The sequence below is a fragment of the Macadamia integrifolia genome, unplaced genomic scaffold, assembly GCF_013358625.1.
Source record: "Macadamia integrifolia cultivar HAES 741 unplaced genomic scaffold, SCU_Mint_v3 scaffold1727, whole genome shotgun sequence".
Taxonomy (NCBI): Eukaryota; Viridiplantae; Streptophyta; class Magnoliopsida; order Proteales; family Proteaceae; genus Macadamia; species Macadamia integrifolia.
In genome coordinates, this window is record NW_024868326.1 from 18,245 (window position 1) to 40,603 (window position 22,359).

The 22,359-nt window shown below is 38.6% G+C and overlaps 2 protein-coding genes and 1 pseudogene across 3 annotated transcripts in view; 1 reads left to right on the forward strand and 2 right to left on the reverse strand.

The window, feature by feature from the left end:
* The window catches only part of LOC122064713, a 12,940-nt pseudogene extending 12,359 nt beyond the window's left edge, over nucleotides 1–581 (reverse strand).
* Nucleotides 582–1,927: 1,346 nt separating this feature from the next.
* Nucleotides 1,928–8,948, forward strand: LOC122064718 (heat stress transcription factor A-1-like). 2 transcript variants are annotated; one of them, XM_042628478.1, is made up of 3 exons: nucleotides 1,928–2,146; nucleotides 2,230–2,595; nucleotides 7,856–8,948. In XM_042628478.1, the coding sequence occupies exons 2-3, from the start codon at nucleotides 2,365–2,367 to the stop codon at nucleotides 8,810–8,812; spliced, it is 1,188 nt and encodes a 395-aa protein (XP_042484412.1). In that variant the 5' UTR covers nucleotides 1,928–2,146; nucleotides 2,230–2,364; the 3' UTR covers nucleotides 8,813–8,948. The 2 variants fall into 2 exon arrangements, with proteins under 2 accessions (XP_042484412.1, XP_042484411.1); XM_042628477.1 differs by having other exon boundaries at nucleotides 1,928–2,595.
* Nucleotides 8,949–10,538: 1,590 nt separating this feature from the next.
* LOC122064716 (nicastrin) overlaps nucleotides 10,539–22,359 on the reverse strand; it is a 16,666-nt gene continuing 4,845 nt past the window's right edge. Inside the window, exons 4-16 of the mRNA XM_042628474.1 lie at nucleotides 20,718–20,788; nucleotides 20,519–20,595; nucleotides 19,916–19,993; nucleotides 19,614–19,685; nucleotides 19,451–19,524; nucleotides 16,705–16,837; nucleotides 16,548–16,619; nucleotides 16,091–16,210; nucleotides 15,576–15,647; nucleotides 14,906–15,046; nucleotides 12,632–12,716; nucleotides 11,870–12,311; nucleotides 10,539–11,000 (exon numbers count right to left, since the gene is read on the reverse strand). Coding sequence (XP_042484408.1) covers nucleotides 10,736–11,000; nucleotides 11,870–12,311; nucleotides 12,632–12,716; nucleotides 14,906–15,046; nucleotides 15,576–15,647; nucleotides 16,091–16,210; nucleotides 16,548–16,619; nucleotides 16,705–16,837; nucleotides 19,451–19,524; nucleotides 19,614–19,685; nucleotides 19,916–19,993; nucleotides 20,519–20,595; nucleotides 20,718–20,788 — 1,702 coding nt within the window. The 3' untranslated portion in view covers nucleotides 10,539–10,735. The remainder of the gene's footprint in view (nucleotides 11,001–11,869; nucleotides 12,312–12,631; nucleotides 12,717–14,905; nucleotides 15,047–15,575; nucleotides 15,648–16,090; nucleotides 16,211–16,547; nucleotides 16,620–16,704; nucleotides 16,838–19,450; nucleotides 19,525–19,613; nucleotides 19,686–19,915; nucleotides 19,994–20,518; nucleotides 20,596–20,717; nucleotides 20,789–22,359) is intronic.

Consider the following 22,359-nt stretch of genomic DNA (forward strand, 5'->3'; position numbering starts at 1 on the left):
CCCAATCGTTGGATGCTCAATACCATTTACTACCTCCCTGTATAGAATTTTGTGCGTGTCTAACCTATTTAGAGGAATCAATTGGAACCAACATACGGCACAGGCATGAGCTAAGTTTATAACCCCAACCCCCTCCGGACGTTTGAGAGCAAATTGTATTAATACCCCTAACCTAAATGCGGTAGACACATTTCTGGAGATGGAGAGGAATGGAGTAAAGGCTGATGTTGCTGTGTATAATGCTTTAATTGGTGTTTTCTGTAAAGTAAATAGGTTCAAGAATGCCTACAGGGTTTTGGATGAGATGGACCAGAAGGGAATACCACCAAATTCAAGAACCTGCAATATCCTTTTAAACAGCTTGATAAGCTCTGGTCAGACAGATGTGGCATATAGGGTATTATATCTATGTATGGCTCATTTAACCAGATCACAAAATATAAAGAAATCAAAAGGGAAAAAAAATCAAAAACCTCTTTCTGCAACAATAGAAACAGGGGTGAAGTCGAATCCGGTGTTTGACCGTAGTCCGTAGTCCTTCGTCGTCCGTCGTCAGTCGTCCGTCGTCCGTCGTCCGTCATCCGTAGTCCGTAGTCCGTCGTCAGTCGTCCTTGGTCCGTCGTCCGTGGTCGGCCGTAGTGAGGTGAAGTCGAGCACTCGAGCTGCTCGAGTCCAGTACTCCAGAGTCCAGTCGTTCAGTCGTCCCTCGTCCGTCGCCCGCCGTAGTTAGGTGAAGTCGAGCTCGAGTCCAAAGTAGTTCAGTCGTCCAGTAGTTCAGTCATCGTCGTCGTCGTCCAGTCTCCAGTCTTCCGTTCAGTCGTCGTCGTCGTCGTCCAGTCTCCAGGTGAAGTGTTTCCACTGGCCGCCGTCGTCGTCCTGGATCGTAGAGACGAAGACAACTCCGGCAGCACCGTGTTCACGAGAAACTGATGACCAGTCGTCAGTCGTCAGTCGTCCGTCGGTGGGAGAGAAGAAGAGAGGAAGTGAGAGTTAGGGTTGAAGTTTCAATTGAAATGGGGGATTTTGATTTGGGAATGGGCGAAATCGAACGGCCGAGAGTGAATTTTAAGTATTTTTTAATATCCGTTTTTTTTATAGTAAAAAAACGGATACGCGTTTGAAACGCGTTTTAAACTTTTAATATGCCCGTTCCCGTTTTTTACCGGATTTCTGTGAACAGGTCGGCAAACAGCGTTTAAAACGCCAAAAATACGGTACGGCGTTTAAAACGCGTTTAAAACGCGAATTAACTAACTAGGGTACTTGTACCTTGGTCACGAATTGATTTTTGGTAAATATAAAAATCAGATAAGGTAAATTGGTTCTAATGTTATTAAAAGATCAGAATCAGTTCAAATCGGTCCAACCATCTATTGGCCTGGCTAACCGGCTAGCACTTTTAAATCTTATTTCCTTATAGCATTTTCGCGGGAATGGTCCTGCTGGACCGGAGAACCGTGAACCGACTCACAGTCACAGTTCCTCATCCTCAGAAGCGCTTGGGAAGTCTGGCACCCTGGCATGATCTTGAAAAGCTCAAGGACACGACGAACCATTAAGGCTACGCGATCGCAAAGGTCACGCGCGAGTGAGACACATGACTGGTGACAAAATACTGAAACGTGGCGCGTTAATTCCACGGGCGCGTCAATTTATGTCCTTAAAATATCTTCAATTAATCCAAAAAATTAGTCCACTACCGTACCACTTGCAACGGCCCCGATGCCCGATTGAGAATTGTTTAATTAATTTTTGTTAAAGTGGTTAGTTACAGTATTAACATATTAATTAATAGGTGTATTGACTAATAAAAAAAAATCTAGGGATTTTTCTGTAAATAAGGTGAAGTTCTTTTAATTATAGAAATACCCTTAGATACCATTTCAAACTCCTTAAAGTTGCTCGAGTGAGTCACATCACTGGTGACATATTCCTGGTGACATAATCGTTTCCCTAATTCACACTTCCCCTTCCCTTCTCCTTCCTACCCAATTCTCCTCTTCATCTTTCTTTTTCATAGTTTCAGTCCTCGACTCGTTGGCTACTCTCTCTCTCTCTCTCTCTCTCTCGTTAGGGTTTAGGGTTCATGGCTGCTTGAATAGAGATGAATGCTCCATTACCTGCTTTACTTCGAAGAGCTTCCACGGTACATTACCTGAGCTTCTCTGATTCGTATTTAATTCTCTCAGATTTGGAAAGTATTTTAAATCTAAATTGGTTCTGAAAAAGGAAAGTGAAATGGATAACTTGACAAATGGCAAAAGATGGCGGTTGAAGCTTTAGTAGAAGAGTCTGTTCGTTTTGGATTTTTTGGAGATCATCATCGTTTGGAGTATTAAGGAAATCAGGATCGGTTGACACTTGATGATGGAAGAATCGGTGGAGAATGGAGTCAATAGGCCTCCTTCTCTTGCTCCCTTTCTTACTAAATGCTATGATATGGTCGAAGATCCAGCTACTGATTCCATCGTTTCATGGAGTTCATCTAATGATAGCTTCATTATTTGGGATATGACTGCGTTTTCTAAGGAATTGCTTCCCAAATACTTCAAGCATAGCAATTTCTCTAGCTTCGTCAGGCAACTTAATACATATGTGAGTGATCTCTTACTTTCTCTGAATAGTGAAATGGAATCATGAGTTTATTTTGATCTGGGTCGTTGTGATCATTTCCTTAATTGCACATTGATATATTCGTGCATGGGAACACACATTGCACCATGTCAAGTGGCCTGGGATTTTGTTTTTTCATATTTCTGCTTTGGTTATAGGGGTTGTAAACTAGTATTTCCAGTGCATTCATTTCATTTCTAAAATTTATTTACACATTTAGCCAACTCTTTCCCTTGCTTCCTTTTTTTTGTTTCTTTGGTCAACCTAATTATTGAACTGAGTACTATCTTTTAATGTGTGATCCTCGGTGTCTATTTACTAGAGAATGGAGATCCTTAATGTATCGGTTCATGTATTTCTTTAACCATTCTCCTAGAGGGACTTTCAATGCTGTTCATTCTTGAGAAGGACAACAGTTAAAACGCAACTAGGATTGAGTTGAAAATCTAGTTTTGATCTAGATGAATTTCGTTCTTATTGGGATGTGTTTATAATCTCTTTCTCTTTCCCTCCTCCTCCTCTATGATACATCTTATGCTGTTCATACTTTTTATACTACCATCAACTGATGTTTTCATGCTGAATTGAGTTAATGTTAATTTTTAGATAGCATGGCTTTTAGTTTGATAGGTTTCATTAGCATTCCGTTCCTGGCAGGACCTGCAGGACTGGTTATGGATTAGTTGAAACTCATTTGGGCCCAATATTCTAGTGCAAGATTCATCTATGTGACCACTAGAAGAATACAACTATGCTGTGGGCATCTTCCATTGGAGTTGAGAGCATATGTGGAGCAATCTTATGCAGAACGTAGCTGTTGACTAACTGAATGTCTAGTGCTTAGTATCAAATACACGGGTGACCATGGAATAACACACTACGTGTAACCGCAAATTGGTACCCGATACAAACTAGGTTCTTAGATAAGATGTGGAGCAGTTTTAACCCAACCCTAGGCATTTCTGGTACCCAAACTTGTCTTTTTATTGTATCTGATGGAAATTTTGAAAGGGCTTCAGGAGTATGCACTTGGTATTCCTTCATTACCTCATAAATTTAGTGGGTGAATCTCTACTAGAAGAAATTCAGCTACTTTTGTGTCTGCTTGCTTTTAATGGATTTTTTCCCTTAGGAAGTGGTGTTCTGTTAATTCTTCCTCTTCTTATTTTATTTGATGATAGTTTGATGTGACTCGAGCTTCAACAGCTTCAGACTTCAAGAGTGGTGAAACTGCAGGACCAAGGTTGTTGATGGCATATGGTTCTACAATGAACATATTTTCATCATTGACGTCAGTTGACCTATTGTTAGTCTAGAAAATCACTGGAATATATTGCCATAAAGATTGTCAATGAGATAACACTCTGAATGGTCAATGAACTACCCTGTCCAAACAATCTGATCCTTCGAACTGTTTGCACCTGATGGTTGGATATTTATTTTAGAAGCATCCTGAAGAAATCTGAAGTCAAGTTCCCCCACACTGCATATCTTTGCATTAACCACTACTCAGCATAGTAGTTGTATTAAAGTATGACAATTATATTTAATATACTAAATGCAGGCACTGAGAGTTGATGGGGAAATAAGGTGGATGAACGCTAGGTTTAGATTACACACCCATTTTACAGAATCTTTAGAAAAAAAAAGAAAAAAAACCCCTAAAACAGAATTTAGGTCAATGGTAGGGTCAAAGTCAACCTAGGTGGCAAAACAGGGCTGCCACCAGCTTTTGTGGATGGATGTCATTAGCTGTATTTAATTCTCTAGTAAGAACAATATATAAACAGCAAGTAAGCTTGATGATGAACCCTTCTAACCCTAGTTTGAACAATCTCAGCAAACACCATAAACAGTAGGAGAAAATACCACTTTCTTGAGAAGAAACAGAAAATAGAAGTGGATATGACCTTTGATCCCCCACCAACTGGCCTAGAGTATAATCCCTCCAATCCCAAGAGTTTCCCACTCTCAACTGAGTCTCAGAGAAGCTCCTTTCACAGCAACCACGAAGGCAATAGACATTCTCTTTGATTAATTTGTTGGATCCTAGAATTGTCTGCAAGCTTTGATATAAAAAGTGAAGAGTCTGTAGCTGTGTAATAAATCTATCTAACTAAGCTTACATAGCCAATCGGAAACAACACAAGAAGAAAAAAAAATTTGCTAGGTATGAATCTTTCAGTTAAACAAAACAGCTTACAAAAAGAAAAAAAACTAATACTAAGCCCCATGAATTGGTTTAGAAAACAGGCACACTAATGGGCGTTACGCACATGCTGGAAGGACTTAAAGAATCCCAGCTTCCTGAATCATTGGCCACTGAGGCCTGTTTGTTTTTCTTCTTATTTGGGAATTAGTTATAAACTCCCCTGCATCTAGAGCCAATTGGTTTCTGGTTACTGCTCCATCATTTATTTGAATTTGAGTTTGACTTGTTTTCTTTAATCCCAATATTCCCATTGACATATTTTTTGAACTTCAGTTCTTGATAATTTGTTTTATTTTTGTGTTGCAAAATGTTTAGTCTTGTTATCAGTGATGTCGGACCTTCATGGAATTAGGGTTTATGGATTCTTGAATTTGTACTAAATTTAAACATTTATACTCCGTAGTGGACGACGAGCTTGTGGTACAATGGTTAAGTTGCACTATTGCAACATGTTGGTCACAAGTTCAAAAACTTAGGAACAGCCTCTTCTGCGAAGCAAGGGGTAAGGTTGCGTACATTTGCTCCTCTCAGACCTTGCAGTAGCCGGAGCCTCTTGCACTGGGTTGCTCTTTTTCTAAACATTTATACTCTGTAAGCTGGACAAATGGACTATAAAAGGGTTCAAATGGGTTAAATAGGAATGAATGGTCCATCTGAGTGGTGGGTTGCTCTTTTTCTAAACATTTATACTCTGTAAGCTGGACAATTGGACTATAAAAGGGTTCAAATGGGTTAAATAGGAATGAATGGTCCATCTGAGTGGTCTGGATGATTGGTTCATGGTAAAAAATCAGATCAGGGGCCTGAGGATTATGTTCTGGCACTTGGGTTTGGCATGTTCAATGAAGTTGGGTAATAGGAGCTACAGTTTGAGAAACAAGGCACCAGGGCTACGAAAATTTAAAGAAAACTCAGCTTTGATATTATAGTAAACAAGTTTCATTCTGGGGGTTTAGGTAATTACATCTAGAAGTGGAAAGCATATCACCTTCCTTTCTTAAGCACAAGTGCAGAATAGAATCCATTTCTAAGAGAAATTTGAGTAATACAAGGCTGTACATTGAATGTTGATCGTCCAGGCCTTGGTGCCCTGCAAGTTGGAGAAAATATGGAGTGGCTACAACTATGAAGAACACCAGAAATGCTCTCTGTTGTACCATACAGCTTCTTATACATATTGATACAAACATTTGGAAGCATCTCCCTCTTCCCCTATCTCTATAACTATATGAGGAAATATTAGTTATTTAAGAAGGATATGTGAGACCGACAGTTAGTTGGGTAAGCCTTAGTTGAGCTGAGTTTGGCTACTTAATTATTCATAAGTATCAGTTTCAAGAAACACATACTATCTGATGGAGGAGCTTTTCAAAATTGGCACTGAAATGATTCAAGTCCAACCTGCCTCTTAACTCCTGGCTTTACTGCATGGATTGATTGTTTAGGTCTAGCCTTTCTTACATCAACTAGAATTTCAAAGTAAGCTCCATATGCAAAGTCAACAAAAAAATGAAGGTTGGAAGTCAACTTATAGAATAAACTTAATCCAGACAATCCAAATTAGAGAGAGACTAGACTTGCACCTGCTCACCATATAAACCCCAAATTGGGAAATATTCCTGCTGTTCAATATAGGAGAAATCAAGTAAACAAAAACCAGAGCTTTGATTGGTTCGACCAATTGAGCCAGATCATATAATTCATGATGCCTCTCAATCCTTGTGGGTCCCATGCCCTAAGAGTTCTTATTTGCCTTAGTTCATAATCACAATACCAAATCAAGGTTTTGGTTAGCTATGTTTCTTTTCTTTTCTTTTTCCTCTTCTTGTAGTGGCTATGACTGATGAACTGCTTGCTAAAATTTTGTTGTAATGATTAGAAATGTTATGCATGAGTTTCTGTCTGTAATTGTGGAACCATATATTACTGCAAGTCTGCACTGGGAGCATTGCTACACAATCTGATGTACTCTTGAATTTCTTTTTCTCCCCACCCTGTCATGTAAGTTTGGCTGATTGCATAGGACATGAACAGTGATGATTTAGTTTGAGCTTTGGACACCCTCTTTGATAGCATCTCCTGCTTGAGTTTGTTGATTTGTGCTATTTTAATTGGATTCTTAAATATTCTGGTAAAGCACACTAGAAATAGTCTTAGTTTTATTGCCGGATAATTGTTAATGGTTAAAGCAGTTTATATTTATAATCTGCATTTGTTGACTGTCCTGATCAAAATAGCAACTGGTTCCTTTTGTGTCATAGTTTTCTTTGACCAGTGATGACCTCAATTTCGTCATGGTTTGCCCAGCTGATTTCATTTTTCTTGCACTTATTTTTAATTCAAGCTAAATTGAAAATTGCTCCCATTTGTAGATTGTCCAACATTTTTTTGAAAATTGTTTTGGTGGACAGAGTATAAAATTACCACCAATGGTTAAATAGTTATAAATTGTTATTTTTTATGTATTAAAAAAAATTATAATTTAAGGGGATGAGCTATTCTGTATATGATATGAGAGAGAGAGAGAGAGAGAGAGAGAGAGAGAGAGAGCTAATCCATCAGTTTCTTGCGTTCCTATCTTTCTGAAGGGCGGTGCACATGACACTGTTTATCATTCCATGTGGAGGCTTTTCTTCCCTTATAATTGTTCCACCCTTGGAAAAACAGAGAAGTTCCACCCTAAACAATGATGAGAGAGAGAGAGAGAGAGAGAGCTAATCGATCAGTTTCTTGCGTCTCTATCTTTCTGAAGGGCGACGCACATGACAGTGTTCCACATTCCATTTGGAGGCTTTTCTTCCCTTATAATTGTTCCACCCTTGAAAAGAACAGAAAAGTTCCACCTTAGTGTTTATAGGGTATTTTCTTTCATTTAAAAAGACATTGTGTGGCCATCAAAGGCAGACCTGACCTATTTAATTTTCTCTTACTTGGGACCCTGGCTCTCACCTAATTATCTAGGTTAACCAGAGCGCGTACTGTTTTACTTATTAAAAGGAAAATCTGTGACTCCATTTCACTCTGTATCAGGGTTTCAGGAAAGCTGATCCAGATCGCTGGGAATTTGTAAACGAGGGCTTTATTAAAGGGCAGAAGCATTTACTGAGGACTATTACCCGGAAGAAACACTCTCATGGCCTTGTTCAGCAGAAGCAGCCCCGACAGAAGAACACTTCAGTTGGAGCATGTGTTGAAGTTGGAAAATTTGGGCTTCATGAAGAAGTTGAGAGTCTCAAGAGAGACAAGAACGTGCTCATGCAAGAGTTGGTTAAGGTCAGGCAGCACCAGCAAACTGCAGAGGCTAGACTCCTTTGCTTGACAAAACGCCTTCAAGGGATGGAGAAGGGACAGCAACAGATGTTGTCTTTCTTGGCAATGGCAATGCAGAATCCTGGTTTTTTGTCTCAGTTATTTCAACAAAATGAGAACTGGCGCATGGCTGACACAAGCAAGAAGAGACGTCACCCCACACTAGAACAAGGTGCTGAAGACGATGAACCTGTAGCTTCTGATGGGCAGATAGTGATGTACCAGCCACCAAGGAATGAGAACACAAATACCGTTTTCATGCCAATCTTGGATTCAAATGTGTCTCGGGATTTCGAAAACGGAGCAAATGAGATCTTCATGAATATGGATTTCATGCCTTCACCAATGGAAAAAGACTTGCTGTCTACAGAAAATGGTGACCCATTTATCATCTCAGATTTACTAGATGATGATCAAATGTTGGAGCAGCTTCTACTAGCTGGTCCATTCTTGGAGAATGTTGAAGAGACCGAGTCAAGTATTCTCGATTCCATGGACACTGGGATGGAAGTAGAATCAACAGAAAATAAAACCAGTTCAGAGATGATGCAGTTGGAATCAACTGTACTTGATAACAGTTCAGAGACATCACAGAAGTTGGACATCGTAACGGAACAAATGGAGCTTCTACCATCTGAAACTAACAGCAGACAAGAGGTTTCTGCCACTTATAAGTAGAAGGCATGTTCCAGATTCTTCCGAACCAGTCATTTTCCTTCAGTTCTATCAGCATTATATTGTTCTTAATATTTTTGTATTAAGAGTCGGTACAAGAAAAGAATATAATATAATCTTTTGTTGAATGAACTATCAATACCTATCACGGATTAAAAAAAAAAAAATACAACGATCCATTGGAGGATGAAATTTCCATTCTCTCATGTAAGGAGATGAGTGTAAGAAGTTTCAAATTTCAGAGTTTTCAGTTTATATGCAAGTTTTAAGTTTCCCTATGAGCACAGAGGAAAGAAACAAGAAGCAAAACTCCTCTCAAGCTGTTTTAATGTCCTTGATAATGTCAAGAATTTTCAACCGCTCCGAACATGAGGGCCAGAGCTTCACCTATCAAGACTAAGGTGCATGGGGTAAGGATGATCCAAAGCAACTGAATACAAATGGTTCCCTTCATCAAGTAGAATGCAATCAAGACCCATAGCTTTTGGAGTAGAAGAGAAAGCAGTCACCGATAACAGAAGATGGCAATCGAGAGGTATTGATTGAGAAGGTGATGCAGAGCTCATACCTTGATTTATGGGACTGCTAGAGATGAGAGAACACCTACCTCTTCCCCATTTCGGTCTCCCATTGATATCTTCCAAAAGGAGGCATCAAGAGAGGCATCAAGATGGACAACAAACCACCTTAGGAACAAGGATAGTCCTTCTTGCCTACACAGCTGAAAGGAGAGAGGTTTGAGCTCCTCCACCTTAGGATGGATTAACACCAGTTTGTTCTTGAAGGAAGTCACCCATTGGAAATTATATGCTATGAATGAGTCTATCCCACAATAAATCCGTGTTATGAAGTAGTTGCAACTCCAGTTTTACCATCATAGCATTATTCTGAATAATAAGATCTATTAGCCCCAAAACTTCTTCCAACTTCGGTATAAACAATCCTATGCAATCCACTGATCTAGTGATTTTTTCTCATTCTGCTTTTGCCCCCATAGGAAGAAGTTGCACCCTGGTCGTTTCAACTCCTCTAGCAATCCTCAAGGCAGTTTAAAGTGTGCTAATTTTGATATACCCATTCAGGCCAGCCTGCATTGGTCTACTAACTGTTTCGTCAAAGGATTCTGCAATGGAGCCACGAAAATTCATGGTCTGGAACAATACACCATATAGTTGAAATCGTTACTCCCCCTCTAATTCAGAATGATCATTTTATATCTAAAATCTACAAAACAACTTACCAGGGAATGAACTTTTAGGCAAAACAAGGAAATGATCACATTACCTGTCTCAGCAAGTTAGCTTTTACCCGTTCAAATCGTGTGACAAGAAAAGGTATCCAAGGTGTACTTAGGCAAGTACAGATAGTCGATGAGTACAACGCTCAAGAAATTGATTAGGTGAAGCACCCAATAGGTCAGGCGAAGATCAAACATATGCAAACCCCAGCAATCCCAACCCCCCCCCCCCCTTGGTCAGCTGCTCGGTGCAGTTCGTTGGTTGGCGCATTATGCAGTATTCCACATCTTGTTCCCACCCCGTGTATCTCCCTACGTTGTAGCCAACCACCCCCCCACCCCAAAAAAAAAAAAATCTCTCCTTATTGCTTCCATACATAGGCAAGAAAAAATGGTGAACAGGTTTTCTTGTAAGGTAGATGTGATGAACTAGGAAAGAAATGTTTCATGGGTAGAACTTCGCTGCTATGTGAAGAAAATAAACAAAAACGATTAAAGAAACAATCAAACAAGTTGTAAAATTGAGAGATTAGAGGATTACATTTTCTGTTAGTGGTAAATGAGGCCACAATGTTACAAAAAATTTCAAACTTTGGAGCTTGCCATATGAGCCTGGACCTCCGGTATTGTATGAAGAAATTTCTCCAATGAAACCCAAAATACCAATACTTTTCCATAAACCTCTAGTTTCACTCCTGCTTAAGTGCTTTGGTTATATAAGCTCTGGTAGCAACTATTGCAATGTAAGCAAAAACCGTGACAGCAATCCCAGCAAGAAGCACAAGGCGATCATAAGTTGCACTCTGGACCGCATAAACTCGAAGGCCAATCACATTCCAAAAGCTCTCTGTCCATACGGGATCCACCATCCCCATGACATCAGAAGAGTTCAGTGGCAGAAGCTTCCACATTCCAGAGTCGAACTTCAACCGAGTTGAATATGCTGGAATATATCTGGAATGATCATTAGATATGTTAGAACTCCATAGGTAAAACAGTACATTCACAGAAACAGTTTCAATTGCCCACCCAAGGTGTACCAAATCAGATAAATATTTTAGTCCAAGCTCCAAACAAAACGAAGCCAGTGGCACAGAAAACAAGGCACTAGATACTCATGGAAGACTGCAAGCATAGTCCACCTATGGCAACCTATCATGAATAAGACATCCCACAAAAAAATGCATCAAATTATGCGAACATGATGCTCAGTTTTTTTTTTCAATTGCACCGCCAAATTTCCAATTATGCTCAGATTGGATCATATGAGACTCCAAAAGTCCAAACAGCCAATTTAGCTTTAACAGTGCACCAAGGAAATTGCATCCTCCTATCTTATCAGAGCTCCAATTCTCAGGTCCGATAGGAATTGAGATCTCCACCTCACACAGTAGTCAAGAAAATGACATCTTGGTGACAAGGCAACCTTTGAGATAGTTGCCTTGGACCTCAAGGAAATGACACCTTGGTGACAAGGCAACCTTTGTGGCACCTTGGCACCATGACAACTATACCACCAAAAGTTTTGAAGTCTGAATTTATGGGCATGTGAATCAGTTGCTTTAACAAGCATCTAATATGCCATCCGGAGCACTAATCACTAAAAAATTAAATCCAATAATTTGTCGATTCCCAGTTGTTTCGACTTTAATAATCCAAACCCTCATAGAGTTATATGATTATCTGTTCTCTTGATTTCCTTTCTTGACCTTTTAGTGAGACATCTTAACTGGAGCCACATTGTGCACATGGGCACGGCATGTACTATTGACACTGTTACATTGACTGTTAGGTTAGTTGGAGTATATAGGTAAGTGAAATACCTGGTAGTAGAGATAACACAAACACCCATTCCAGCTGTTTCTGCTTTTATACACACTTCACCCTCATTGCTGCAATCTGAAGAGCAAGCAGAATTTGTATTCTCACGTGGAGTAGAGGTTTTGTCAGCTAGAAAATTCCACAGGAAGCGAGATATGTCACCAGTAGATTCACGATGGGGCATCGAGGAGGGCTCACCCAGGAGCACGCCAACATAGTGGTTCGGGCAGGTACTGGTAGGGACAATATAATCCTTAACCAGTCCACAAGACAACCCTGGTTCACAGGTCAACAGGCACCCCAGCAATTCCTCAATCAAGGAGGAGTTCACATTTATAGAACTAACAACTGAAGCAGTTAGCTCTTTGTCATCACTTGCAAGAATGTAAAGAGTACGAGCAACAACGGAAGCAGCTGCTAATATTGCGGAGGAGTTAATATTTGCTGCAATAAAAGAAGAAAAATGAAAAGAAATTTTAGACCATTTTTTTTTTTTCCTTTTTGTTTTTCTGTTGGGGAGGGGGTTCTCAAAATAGGGTGATGCTAGCATAAACTGACAGGAGGATGAAAACTTCATCTGTGTCTTTAATCAAAGTGATGGTGGACAAGCTACAAAAAAGCTGATTACTTCCAGCGTTTTCTTATTTCTTATTTTGTCTCACCCTAGTTCTCCTGTAGACTTGTTATTATTCCATACATGGATGACACAGTATATTTTTGCCAAAAAAACTATTATAGTTGTTGTCCAAAATAACCTTACTTACAAAGATCATCAAGGTGGCTGTGGTAGAACTTGTTGATGAAAGCAGTGTCGAAGTCTTCCAGGACAATCCCAGCAGCTGACAAGTTCTATGTGGGGTGGGTGGGGAAGGGAGAGAGGTCACCCAAATAAACTCGTTAGTCGAAAGTCTATAGAACCTTTCCATATTTACACTCTTAACTATGCCAATTGGAAAATGATACTCTCAGCAGGGTGAGAGACTACATGCTCCAATTTAGATATGAGATTTGACCATTCCCTCTACCATTATCAAAACCCCGTTTGGAGAATTCCATTACTCAGGCATATTCTGCAGTTTACACCACTTGCAATCATGATATTCCTATTTGAAACTAAATTATGACATTCTTTTCTAGGAGAAAAAAATGGACTAGAGGGTAGTAGGTAACCAGGTGAAGATGGGAAATCAATTTTAGTTTTTCTCATTGGAAACATGAGGTACTTTAATTGTCTTTTAAAAAAAATGTGAGGCACACTCGCCCAATGATTTAGCTAATTTCAGCTTTTCAACAATGGAAATAGTGCCCCTTCTAGACATCAAGGAAAGTATTTAGTAATCTACCTAAAATACTACAACTGACACATGGCATTTTTACAATATATCTTCATCTGTCAATCACATGAAACTTCTGGGACTTTAATTCAGCATATTAAGTCATTAATCAAAGAGCATGTCAGTTGATCAACCCAATTAAAAAAAGGGGGTAGTGGGTAGGGGGAGGATGTCAGCACTTTCTCCAACATGAAGACAAGTTGTGTAGGAAAAGCTTCTAGAAAAAGAAACCATTGTTTTGGAACAAGAGAAAAAATCAAAGTCATTTTGAGACGAACACTTGACAAGAAATGTCCAATGAATCAAACCGAAAAAAAAAAAGGTAAGAAAATCTATTTTAAGGACTGATGTGGTTCAGATTGGAGGAGCTAAAAGAACAAGGGACAGGCCTAAAATGATTCTGGGATAAGTGAGAAAATACATGCACGGCTTTGGATTAAGAACAAATATGGTTCCCCATCTCTTCTTCTACTGCCCCTTCTCCTCCCTCATTTGAAAAACTGTCATTTCCAAATGCTGGCCTACTAGGAGATCCATCCTTCCTTTCCATCGGGAATGGATCTGGGTCAACATGACCTTCTCTGCCCCTCCATTTGTGACACCATCAGTAAATTGGCATTTTGTGCTACCATCAATCACCTCTAGATGGAAAGAAACATCCGTATATGGACCCGCAAATCTCAATCTCTGGAAAAGATTTGGAAAGCTATCTACTTTGACGTTTCTTCCAAAGCTCATTCCCTTCACCCTCGCCCTGTTCCCCCCCCCTCCCGCCGGAATACCTGTATCATTGCCTCTTGGAGTCTTCAGGCTGATCTCATCCAGCCCACCTAATGGCTTAGCTGGCTTCCCCCAACCACCCCCCCCCCCCCAAAAAAAAAGAAAAAAAAACCACTTTGTGTCCCTTTTAGTAGTTAGTTTTTTGGCCTCTGTTTTGGCTTAGTTCTAGCTAGCTTCTATGTTCGCTACTTGTTGGCTTTTGCATCCTCCCCCCCCCCCCAATTCTTCTTTCCTTGGTAATAAATTATTTATTCATCCAAAAAAAAAAAAAAGAACAAATATGGTCCTGAATAAATTTGAATGGAAAAAAAGAATTTGGGAAATTCGGGCAGACGGCCCATTTAGTTTGGACAAGGATTGATCGAGTTGAGTTAGCATCTATTCAATTAGGCTAATGTGGTTTTATCCAGCTACTGGTTTCCATAGTTGAACGTCACAAGCAATTGTTGAGGATCAATAGAAAACTGCCACAAAAACCTGTTTACATAATTAGGGAAAAGAAAATCAAATATTCAGCATTCTTCAAACTAAACTTGGTACTACCATCGCAAAGGAATATTTAATTCGAAATAATGTCTATGTCGTCTAGGTGACTAGATAAGATGAGTAAACACCTCACTCAAGTGAACAGGGTCAACCTCGTATTTATCCGGCGCTTAAAGCAAGGAGACATTCACCAACAATAAGTTGAGCACTGAACTCAAGTGAGGAATCAAGACACTCAAAGCTATTCCTTGTGCATATGTTAATAGGAACTGAAGACAATTTGACAATTTTGTTAACCATTTAAACAATGACAGTAAAGAATCAACACAACAGGACGAGAATCGACGTGATGTTCGACCATTTTCCCAGCCTTTCGTATCATTATAAATGAAGCCCTACATTGAAAAAGAAACAGTAGGAAATTTACTGTCTGCAAACCTTTCTCAAAAGTGCCATCAATGATGATGGAGGTATCCCAGGATTTGAACTATTTGCCGTCGAGATAGTAATGCTCTTGGAAGCAAGTGAATCTCGAGCCAGTTGGAAGGCATTCAATGTTTTGTTTAACATGGATGAATCCTACAATAAGAACCAAATGGAGCATTAAGCAAAACAATCACCAACCAATGCTGATCATGGATGAAACATATCATGCATGATTCAAATTTCAATTATGTTTGTCACGTTGATTCCTAAAGGTTAAGAAACATGTCAAAAACATTGATCATAACATGTGGATATCAAGTAACTATCTTTGAAATATCCCAGGAAATATAAGAAGAACACAAACACATAATTTGCATGTTTTAGCTATATTTCTGTTTTTACGTAGGTTTTATCGTAGTTCGCCTTCCTTTCTTCTATTATATTAATAGAATTACGATATTCAATTAAAAGAAAAAAAAAATACTAGCCACCAAGTTCCAAAAACTTCTCCCTTGTAAAAAAAAAAAAAAAAAATCAAAGAGAGAGTTGCCCTCATGAGTTACTATCATCATCAAATGATACAATCAAAGAGAAAACATCATAAAACAAAGCATCCTAGCATGAATAAAAAATTGTCTGAAGACCATGATATTGCGTAGGAAGAATCAATTGATTTTCTCACCCCAGCTGTATGAGTGAAAAAGGAATTAACTTCTTGACTGAAGCCTTTGCCCACAGATCCAATTTCCAAGACCTACGCAAGATAATCCACGTTCAAATCAGAAGCAAATTACTAAGTGTTCAGGATGTAACTTTCATAACACATTCAAAAAGAGCTCACAAGTACATACTTTCAATTATCAAATCATATTAGTAATTTAATTTACTGGAAATAAATTAACTGCGCCCATTTAACACGTTAAAGTCAAAATGGATATCAAGTTGGAGATGTAAGTTTCCACAAAAGAAATTTTTTTTTCTTACAATATCCTTAAGATATTTAATCACAATGCAGAAATTGAAGGAATTTTCACCAATAGCAGAAATATTTATACCACTAGCATTATGTTACATGGACTTCCCTTACAAGTACATACTTTCATTTTCACTTCAAAATACAATCAAGTAAATAAAAGAACTATTCCAAATTACAGACATTTTTCAGGAGGTGCAACTTTACCAAGAGGAGAAGAATACCAGCTCGATCGATGTGTTATTAAGGCCATTCACGGCATCTGTGTGCATTTCAAGCTCAGCTAAAAATCTCCGGCTACCAAGATAACCCCAGGCTTCTCCAGTGAAAATCATAAAAACAAGCTACATAAAAAATAACCACTAGAAGCATTAGCAAAAATCAATGAAGTAGCTTTAGAAAATTCCCATACACTAACAATTTAGTATCAAGACAAAACAGCCAACAGGAAGCAGTACAATAATTTAAAAATCAATCCCCAGTCAGCGATAAAAGAACTTTCTTGCCCCAAAACACACATATCATGCCCCCAATACTTAAATTGATAAGCTGCTAAAACATGATATATTAAATGGATGTTATTCCATTAACAATATAGAAATATAGAAATTGTAAACTAGTTTCAGAATAGAATGAACATATTAAAACGAGCTTTCATAGAAGAAGAATTCATTGTTATACCTGCTTGCTAAGCCCATTTATGCCATCAATACGGGAAAGCGCATCAACTGCTGCCAGCAATGCGATCATTCCCTGGAGATTCCATTTTTTTTTAAACATTATCCATAACATTAATCTTGGCAAGATCAATAGCAGCTTGTAATAGGCACAAACTTACCGATAGAGGTGAATCTGCGCCAAGACTTTTGTCACGGAAAAATGATGCAGAATCCATAGATGTCACCGTTAATAAGATGGGCTTTGGTTGCTTTGAGGATGAATTATTAATTGGTGGAAGCGAAGACCACACACTGCCCTTCAAATTACAGAAACATGAATTTAAAGGTCACAGTGGAGAAAATAACCTCCTATAGAAAGAATCTATGTTATGACTACATTATGGCAATAAAGGTCCATACATCTATTATGCAAAATCTACTATCCAAAAATAATTTACTCCTGTCAACAAAGTCAATGACTCAATGACCTACATTTCATTTTGTACACTGTAGAAGTTTCTGGTTCTTGCTTTATAGGAATTGAACACATACACCCGAAGTTTGCAACTTAGAATATTATAACCAAAAGGAGTTCTGGCCCTCCGGATGTCAACAAAGAGTAAAGTGCATTGCTTAGGAAAAATAAAAACCTTGATCTAGCTATGGAAAAGAGAGGGATAACGGCCATAAAAGTGGTCATCAAGGGCTCTCACTCACATGGATAAGCACATCAGGCCATACCACAGCAGTCAATACTGCACTGCTAGCATGACATTCTGTTTTTTATGAGTCCAGCATAACCACCAAGGAAGCAGAAAACAGAAAGAAGCATACTCCAAGTCTTCTGGTTGACTTGATTAGTTTTAGTGTAGCTATATCAGGCTCTTCAACCTTTATTTTATGGTCACCTCTTTGAAGCAGGGTTTGAAATTTCAGTAGTTTCAGTCAAAACTAACTCGAATTTTTCGGTTTTGGCCCGGCCCAAAATGAAACTCAAAGCAACTCACTAGGCATACCAAATTTCCCAAAACTTTCATGTTCCGATCAAAGTCTCGTGACATTTCGGTGATTTCGTTTCATTTCACCGAAACATTACAATCACATGACTTAAATACATTAAGTCTGTAAAGGAATCTGAACCAACCAAAACCTGTGAAGAAGAAAAAGCAAAACCGAGAGAGATATCTAAACCCATAATAGTTAACTGTCATTTTTTTGGCTATCGTGCTGCTCACCTTTATTTATAATCCAATAAGTAGAGTCTTGGTGGGAAACCTACTAAGACTGAAACACCTAATTACAATCTAATAAGGAAACCAAAAACAACTCTTAACTCTAAGACTCAACTCACAGCACAATGGGGACTTTCCCCCATCGTGAACACTCCTTAACAAAGTCGATCAAAAGGAAGCTAGGTCCAATAATACTTGGATTTTAGCTTGATTTTGGCCATTCCACTGGCAACTCTTCGTGGAACAACTTCATGGAAGCTTGTATAAGTCATCTAGAAGAGGATGGGAGGTAAGCTTCTCAGGCTTGGGCCTCTCACCCACAGCTATCTCAGCTGTTGAAACAAATCGCTCAGATTTTTGGGGAGCAAACAAGCTTCAATTTTCCTTCATTCAACTATGTAAAAGCTTACAACTAAGGCCCTAGGGCCTATTTATAGCTTGGCTAAGCTTGTTACAAAGTTAGAAAGTAAAGGAAAAATTAAGGTTTCAAGAAAAGAAAAAAGAAAAGAAAACTAATCAATTAGGAAACAAACCTTTCTAATTAAACAACTTGGTCGCTAAGAAAATAACAAAACAGGAACTTGGAATCTTCAAAAGGCTGAAACAAAACTTCACAACTATGCTTTTGACCAGTCAACATAAAGAAATGAAAAAGCCACATAGCTGTACTAAAGCCAATGGAGATTTCTGGTCCTTCTAGAAACTCAATCGGCTGGCTCAATGGGGCTGGCTTATATCTTCCTCGATTGGCCAAGATTGGGGCTGGCTGGTCCAGCATATGACCTGGTTCGATGGAACCTCCCTTCTTCCTTCTTCAATAATGTAGCCCATACAAGGGGTCATCTACATCTACTCCCCCCCCCCCTCTTAAAATCATTTGTCTCCAACGAATGAAAGAATGACATGTAGCACTCATAGAGATTCGGATCAAGACATTAGAAGTCATCGGCATGGATTCACATGCTATCTGTGATGGTCATCCCTTTCTCTAGAGACGAAAAAAAATAATACCCCTTACCAGTCCCCATGGTAGTAAACTTATCGAGGACATCGTCAATGACATCGTCCGTGGGGGTTACAAATTGGTGAAGTCAAAGTGCATGCTCCATATCACCCTCATCGGAATGGTGTCCCACATAAAGAGTTAAGTCGGCGAGTTGAAAATGTTGCTAAACTTCATGTCTAGAGGCAACTCTTAAAATGCGGGCATTTGGACTGATACGTTTCAACACCTTATATGGCCCCATCTTCCAGGGGAGATGCTTGTGGGAGATACCAAGAGGAAAATGCCCGGGTGGAATCCGAACCATCACCACATCACCTTGTAGGAACTTCATGTAATGACGGTGCTGGTTGGCTTTGACACTCCTTTAGTAGAGAATCTTGCTTTTTACCTATCCTGTAGGGTGAGAATTAGAAGAAATAGGGAAGGAAAATGATAAGAATAATGGTTAAACTAAAGTCGCTTCAAGGAAATATTGGCCTTCAGGTTTACACAGTATTGTAGTTGGATTTAAACTCCGATGCCCTTTATTAACAATTGAAGACTCTATTTAGACTAGAGACCTCGACGTATAATAACGGTAACAAGCAACAAAATAGAAAACAAACAGCATGACATATTGCTGGCAAAACGAAGTCATTAACATACCATCAATATATAATAAACTGAAAGAAACATAAGGAACCTCACCTGTACCCACCCAAAGGCAGACAAGATTGTTCTTTCAGACAAGATTCTGAGTTGTGAGTTCCAACCCTTGTTGTCTAACAAATGTAAGATGAATTATAGATTATGAAACAGCAACGTCAAATAAACCTAGTGAAGAAGCTACTAAAAAGGAAGAAACTTGTACCTGCATCACCAGATCAAACTCGGCCACATTTAGAGCATATGCTTTCTCGTTCTTCTGATTTTTATTGGCCATCTGCAAATATTAGAGGAAGCATGATTTTGCATGAACAAACCAAGACTACAATCCCCAAGAAATCCACAAAGAAGAAATCTGCTAGTGGTCCAATCAAGATAAGAAATTACAAAGAACCCTCAGAAATAATACTAATAACAATAGAGAACAAAATGATTAAATCAATTAGCAGGACTACAGTGATAAATACATATCAATAATAAATAAACTGTCAAATACGTTACAATTACCTCTTGCAGGACAGGTGTGGAATCCTGCGACAACAAGAACACAGGAAAATTATAGCGCTTCAACATGATTCCAGATCCCTGCAAATATTGAAAAATGACGTTTCTTACCTTCATCAAACAAAATATGAATGGAAGTCACTCCATTTTTTCTATTAATAAATTAGGTGGTCAAATTCAGTCCATATTTGATGTAAAAATTGCATGATTCTTATATAAATAGGTCAATCATTGAGGTTTCTTACTGGATGAACCATAGCCCTGAAATCACAGCAGGCAGTTGACCTTGAATCATTCAACTAATAAACTATTTTTGCTTCATTGTTCTTGTTTTTCTTAGGCCACTCAAGATCAATCAATGAAGCACTTAATTTGGGTTGTACAGATCATTCAATCACTTATACATGTGATAGATTTAGGGAAATGGTAACTACAAATGACCACCTATCGAAACAGTATGAATCAAAGGTAAAAGTAGTCATGTAGTGGGAGGATAATTAGCAGGCAACCATATAGTTGCAAATGCTGTGATCAGAAAATTACTAATGATTTAGCCAATTAGATAAGAATCAACCTGAAGATTAAATCATTATAATCATAACTTACAACAGGGTTCCATTCATAATTGAGGTTCGTGTACGGAGCAAACTTGGCTTGAGGAAAATTTTCAACAGGTGAGAAACCTACAAGGCATCAGAGCTTAGCAACTATTAATTATTTCATTAGTAAATTTCCTTTTCCCACTTCGGCTATTAAGAAACATAGATGAGGAGTGGAACACTTCATAGTTCACCCCCTAACTTACCTTGGATTTCAGCCCCCGATTCAACTAGAACACCACCTACTTTCTCAGCAAAATTTAAATCATTTGACACCCTGAAACAGTAGAGGTCTTCTCCTTTGTCAACAATGTTGCAAATATTCCAATAAAACTACAATGCACACAAATGAGAAATAAAATACATCCAGTATCATCTTATGGCATGCAAAAGCCTAAAATATGTATAAAGGACAATATATGTGATTGAATAAAGATTCTTAAGCAGATTGCAGACAAATTTTGCCAGTTCTTCAAGTTCTGCTTAAGCTGCTATCATGGTTTAAAATGGCACTCACCCTTCCACATAATACATATGATATGACAAGGTACTTGAATATTAGTGCCACATAGTAATGCAGGAGTAGATTACAAGAAACTACCCCAGCAGTTTAGAACCCCAAACAATACACATAGGAGCAGGAAACAAAAAAATAAGACCATCAAATAAACCCCCAAGGATACAATACCCATACAGGAGCAAAACCAGCCCAAAACCCAACCTGATAGGAGAGAGAAAGACCTGCTATAGAGATAGAGAGAGAGAGGTGCGGCCAGGTCTGTGGGAGTCCGATTGAGCTGCACTCTTGGGCGTAGATAGTCCCTAGGGAGGGTACAAAAACCCCCCAAAGTTGAGAGGATTCTGACGGCTGGTTGTGAAGTTACAAGCTTTCTTGATTTTCTGACCTAGGAGAAATAATCGCAGGCTTAAGGAGAGATAATCAATTCTGGTTTGTAACTTGGACAGATCTAAACTTCTGAATACTCACAACAGTCGCATACTTCAACAGTAGTAACTTTAGGATAAAATAGAAAGCTTTAAACAAGAAACAAAGGAAAAAGTGGAGGAGGAGCGGCTGTCTCGGCCCGAGCTTCTCACCCATAGCTATCCCGGCTGTTCTAAGCAATTGACTACAATTATTCTTTATTCAAATCTGTCATTATGAATATATAGGCTCCTCTATTTATAGAGGGCAGAATAGCAATCAAACTACTACTAGGGGCTAGTTTTCCAATAGGACTAGACACTCCTACTACAACTAGGAGCTAGTTTCCTAATAGGACTAGACAATCCTACTACAACTAGGAATTCAAACTAGGACTAGGACTTGAACTTGACTTTATGACTCCAACATGGAGTAGGACTAACTAACTAATAGTCCATATAGGACTTTCCAACCAACCAATAGCCTAATGGGCCTTTATTGAATTAAATAACAACTAATTAAACTAATGAATTAAATCCCATTTTCCTACATTCTACCAATATTTTAGGCCCATTAAAGTAGCCTATTTCAAGGAAAACCCATTGGATCAAATGCCTAACACATATATAACACAACCCAAGGCTTATTTGCAATAAAATAAGCCTAAGTGACTTATCTCCATCACATAGTAACTTAACTTTTACTACAATACCACTTCTAACATTAAGTATTCATGCAATAAAATAAGTTACAAGACTATATGGTGTAATCTTCCAAGCTCTCAACCCACCCAAGCAAGTTTCTTTTTTTTATTATTATTTTTTTTTTTTTGGAAGGAATGAATGAAGAAAATATTAAAACGCCCCATATCGCATTTTAAATTTCGGTTCTTCCCAGAATAACTCCCACTGTTTGATGCATAT

Bases quoted from the DNA above. Each gene is read 5' to 3' on its own strand.
- LOC122064718 (XM_042628477.1), top strand. From the start codon at position 2,365: ATGATGGAAGAATCGGTGGAGAATGGAGTCAATAGGCCTCCTTCTCTT. The intron at 2,596-7,855 runs GTGAGTGATCTC...ACTCTGTATCAG, and splicing joins TCAGGCAACTTAATACATAT to GGTTTCAGGAAAGCTGATCC.